Source organism: Adiantum capillus-veneris, chromosome 8 (genome assembly GCF_014529385.1).
Source record: "Adiantum capillus-veneris isolate H3 chromosome 8, ASM1452938v2, whole genome shotgun sequence".
Lineage (NCBI taxonomy): Eukaryota > Viridiplantae > Streptophyta > Polypodiopsida > Polypodiales > Pteridaceae > Adiantum > Adiantum capillus-veneris.
This window is the reverse complement of record NC_140938.1, coordinates 28,619,537-28,623,360: the sequence shown is the minus strand read 5'-3', so window position 1 is coordinate 28,623,360 and position 3,824 is coordinate 28,619,537. Positions and strand designations below refer to the sequence as shown.

At 47.8% G+C, this 3,824-nt stretch overlaps 1 protein-coding gene across 1 annotated transcript; it reads right to left on the bottom strand.

The window, feature by feature from the left end:
* Positions 1–1,392: 1,392 nt before the first annotated feature.
* Positions 1,393–2,745, bottom strand: LOC147451864 (uncharacterized). The gene has a single exon (XM_086519178.1). The coding sequence runs from the start codon at positions 2,743–2,745 to the stop codon at positions 1,393–1,395; it is 1,353 nt and encodes a 450-aa protein (XP_086375304.1).
* Between the last annotated feature and the right edge of the window lie 1,079 nt (positions 2,746–3,824).

Genomic DNA, 3,824 nt, shown 5'->3' with positions numbered 1-3,824 from the left:
ACTAAATAGCTAGCTCAAAGCTAGCACATCATCCATGTGATGGCCCCATCGTCAAAAATCATCATCAGATGCAGATGAAGACTCTGTTGAAGAGACCAAGTCCCCATCCGTCAGGACATTGCCCTCTTCGTCGTACTCTGGCTCTGCCATCACGGACATCTGTGCCACATGTAGATCATCCTCTACTGCCCCTGTCGAAGCCTCAATGAGACGAACAGCCTCGTTTGCCCGTTTCCGAGAAGAACGAACAGGTAGCTTCCCTTTACGAATGCTCTCTCTTCGAGCACTATCTGGGTCTGGATCATGCTCACGTAAAGGAATAGCCAAAGCTCGTGCGCGTGACCTCGTCACACGTCGATCAACACTCTCCAACTCCCTGTGAAGCAGTCGAATAATCTCCTCCTGCTCATTTCTGATTTGCGCCTCCACCTCCTCTATAGCAGCAGGATCTGCCACCATCTTCACCTTGGTTGGGTCCGCCTGTTGAAAAATGAAAACAAAGGAAATATTATTTAGTATGTACTAAGTACTCAATGGCAGAGTGTATCATGATTCATGACTCAATCATTCATGTGAAAATTAATAGTAGACCTGCTTGGGTGTTCCCAAAGCGTGGTAGGCTCACACAAGCCTCATATTTGCTCGGCAATAGACTAACTTCTCTAGTTGAGAAGTGCTGAGACGATTGCGGATCTTCGTATGTATCAAGGAATAAGCTCCAGTTACGCTCGCATGCACCAGCCGAGCAATCCTACAACAATGAGCATTGAGATTTAATATATGGCAATAGTAAGTACTAAGTACATTGTGCAAAAACTGTAAGTCTCAAGATTTTCAATTACCTGTGAAAGTACTCGTAAAGCCAGATGTGTAAGTGTTGGAAGACCTTGTCTCCCATAATTCTGCCACCATGTAAGAGGGAACTTGGTAGCCTCTGGCCTCAACACCACAGCTCTAGCAAAGGATGGTCCTAGATTGTTCATGAAGTTGATCATCTATGCATCAATCTCCAGCTGATCGTCCATGTGGTACATCATATTGATGTAATCATCCTTGAGCTTTAAGAGAGTCCTCTCATGGAAAAGCTCTGGCGTCTTGTAGAAAGGATGAAGCAATGCAGCCATCCCGTGAATGGGACGACTCATGAAAGTCCATCTCCTTTCTACAATGGCCATGATGTCATCTCGGCTGAAATTTTCAGCAATAAAACAAAGTTGAATTGGCAAATTCAAATGACAACAAGTCTACTAGAAGATTTCAAAAGACAAGTACTTACCAGGTCTGTGTCAGAGACACGCACTCTGTAAGGTGTCTCTTCATCTCCATGAAGAGATGATAGACTAGGCCCAATGTAGAGCCCTCCATGTCTGTGACTCGAAGCACATACACTAGCTACAATGCCACTGTCAAACTCTGAACCTGTGTCCAAAAGGACTCATCGAGCACCCGTCGCTGTATGTATTTAGTGGGCTCTGTCTGCGAGTGATGCATCAATCTCCACTTCGGGTCCACGACTGTCTGGAGAAGTGGATCCCTCAATTTGAAGAGTCTCTGTAGCACTAAATACATATAAGCAAATCTGGTCTTTGAGGGTCGCACGATATCAAGTGTACTGTGGCTCCTGAAGATAGCTAAAGCTTGATGTTTCTTGCGGAAAAAGGTGGTCATCTTAGTGGCATCTGTAACAATAGGCAATACCCAAGGAAACTTGCCTATATCCTCCATAAGTAAGTCAAGACAATGCGCAGCACATGGAGTCCAAGAAATCCGAGGGTAAGCTGCCTCGACCATTTCACCCATAAGTTTACAATTTGAGGCATTGTCAGTCACAACCTGTACCACATTATCCTTCCCAACCTCATCTATAGCTTTCTTGATGTGCCCAAAGATAAACTCACCACTGATGTGCTCTCCGGCCTTGCCTGCATCCACAGCGCGCAAGAAGTATGTGCCAAGACAAGACGACACAAGAATATTAATGATGTGCCGCCTACGAACATCACTCCAGCCATCTGATATGATGGTGCACCCAAACTGGTGCCAACCGGCCTTGACCGGGACCAAAGCCTTATCTATCAAAGCCTTCTGCTCATCAAGCATTGTAGTGCGCATCTTCTTATACTCCACCCCTGACCATGAATCTGTGTGACCAACATCAGCTATAGCCCGGACCATCCTCTTCCATTGCTCAGTCCTCAAAACATTGAAGGAGATGTTGCACTCAATGAGAGTACGCGCAATCTCCATCTCAGCCACCTTTTGACGCTCCTTCACCCAAGAGAGAGAGTTCACACACGACGGCAAGGTGCTTTGCCTACGTGCATCCATATCACCTCGATCTTCCTCCTCCTGCACAACTCGAGCCCTCTTTCTACTAGAACCAGCAGTGGGATGATCCTCTTGAACCTCGGAAGATGAACCACCAAAATCCCCAATAAGAGCATCATGAAGAGCATCCTGTGTGTGCTGGCTACCTGTATTTTTTTTTGGTGTTGGTACTTCGGGAAAATTCTCCGCAATCAGCTTGTCCCTAATATCCTGTGGAACCTTTTTGCACCCTCCACAATTGTTGGTCGTGCCAATGCCCGTCAGATGCTTGACGACACGAGAAATTGTACTCGTGAGCTCAAAATTACAGTACTTGCATTGCCATCGTCGAGTGCCGGAACCCGCTTGGCCTGGAGTGTCGATAATGCGGATGACATTGGTATGCTCCTTCCAGTACGGGTTGCATGGCTTAGGCATGATGAATCTGTCGCAAACAATAAGACACACGCGACACGAGTGAGCCAAAGAGACAGAGAGACAGAGAGGGGGAGCCCCGGAGCCTGCAATAAGAACTTGGAGAAGAGAGAGAGAGAGACTTTACCTGCACAGTGACACTTTGTTTCTCTGCAGAGATAATTGACTGCGTTACTGGTTTTCTGCAACCCAATGCAAGCGCCTAAAAAATAAGGCCAAAAAACTGGTCGCCTGGGCCTAGCGAAACCCTCATGCTGGAAAGGGGGCAGAATTTTTTTTAAAAAAAAACCAGCACCGTACAGATCGATCCGTACGGTACGGATCCGTACAGATCACCCGTACGGTACAGAAAGGATCCGGACGTACGTGTTGATCCTACCTTGCTCACTCAGAAGAGCAGCAGAGACCAGACTGACCAGAGCCCACGCAGCACTGGGTAGATTAGAGAAGATGTGTTCGCAGGTTCAGTTTCAGGAGCCCCGGATGAAGCTTTGGTTCTTTGACACTTTCGTGGCTTCAGCATTGCTCTATGGAGCTGAGATATGGGGACCTTCATTGGATCACCACGAGAGGCCGGGTCGCACAGATGGATGGGGGAACATGGAGAAACCTCTCGTCTCTATGATCTCGCGGCTCATTAGAGCCAAGGCATCAGTACCACGGGCCATTATCCGAGCAGAGCTAGTGGCCCCCCCACTAGTGGTGGAGGCGCTCACCAGATCAGTCTCCTTCATAAACCGCACATGGGAACTTCCTAGAGACAGATATGCTCGAATAGCACTTGAGTCCTCTCAACAGTTAGCCATACAAGGAGATACAACATGCTGGTATGGGGAGATGGCATCATGGTTTCAGGCGCATGGGTTCAGCATAGACAGGCTGCCACCATTCCAGTACTCATTGGATGCACCATCTCTCACTCTTACACAGTCAGAGATCACCAAGCTCATCCGCCAAGACCTGACCCAGCTAGACACCAGGAGGACATGGATACAACCAGCACAGGAATTGGGCACGAAGATGGCTTTCTACAGAGACCACCTTCTCCAGCTACGGAAGATGGTTTTGTGACGAGACCCAGA

What these genes read in the sequence shown, in the direction of transcription:
- LOC147451864 (XM_086519178.1), bottom strand. Translation starts at nt 2,745, where the DNA reads ATGCCTAAGCCATGCAACCCGTACTGGAAGGAGCATACCAATGTCATC.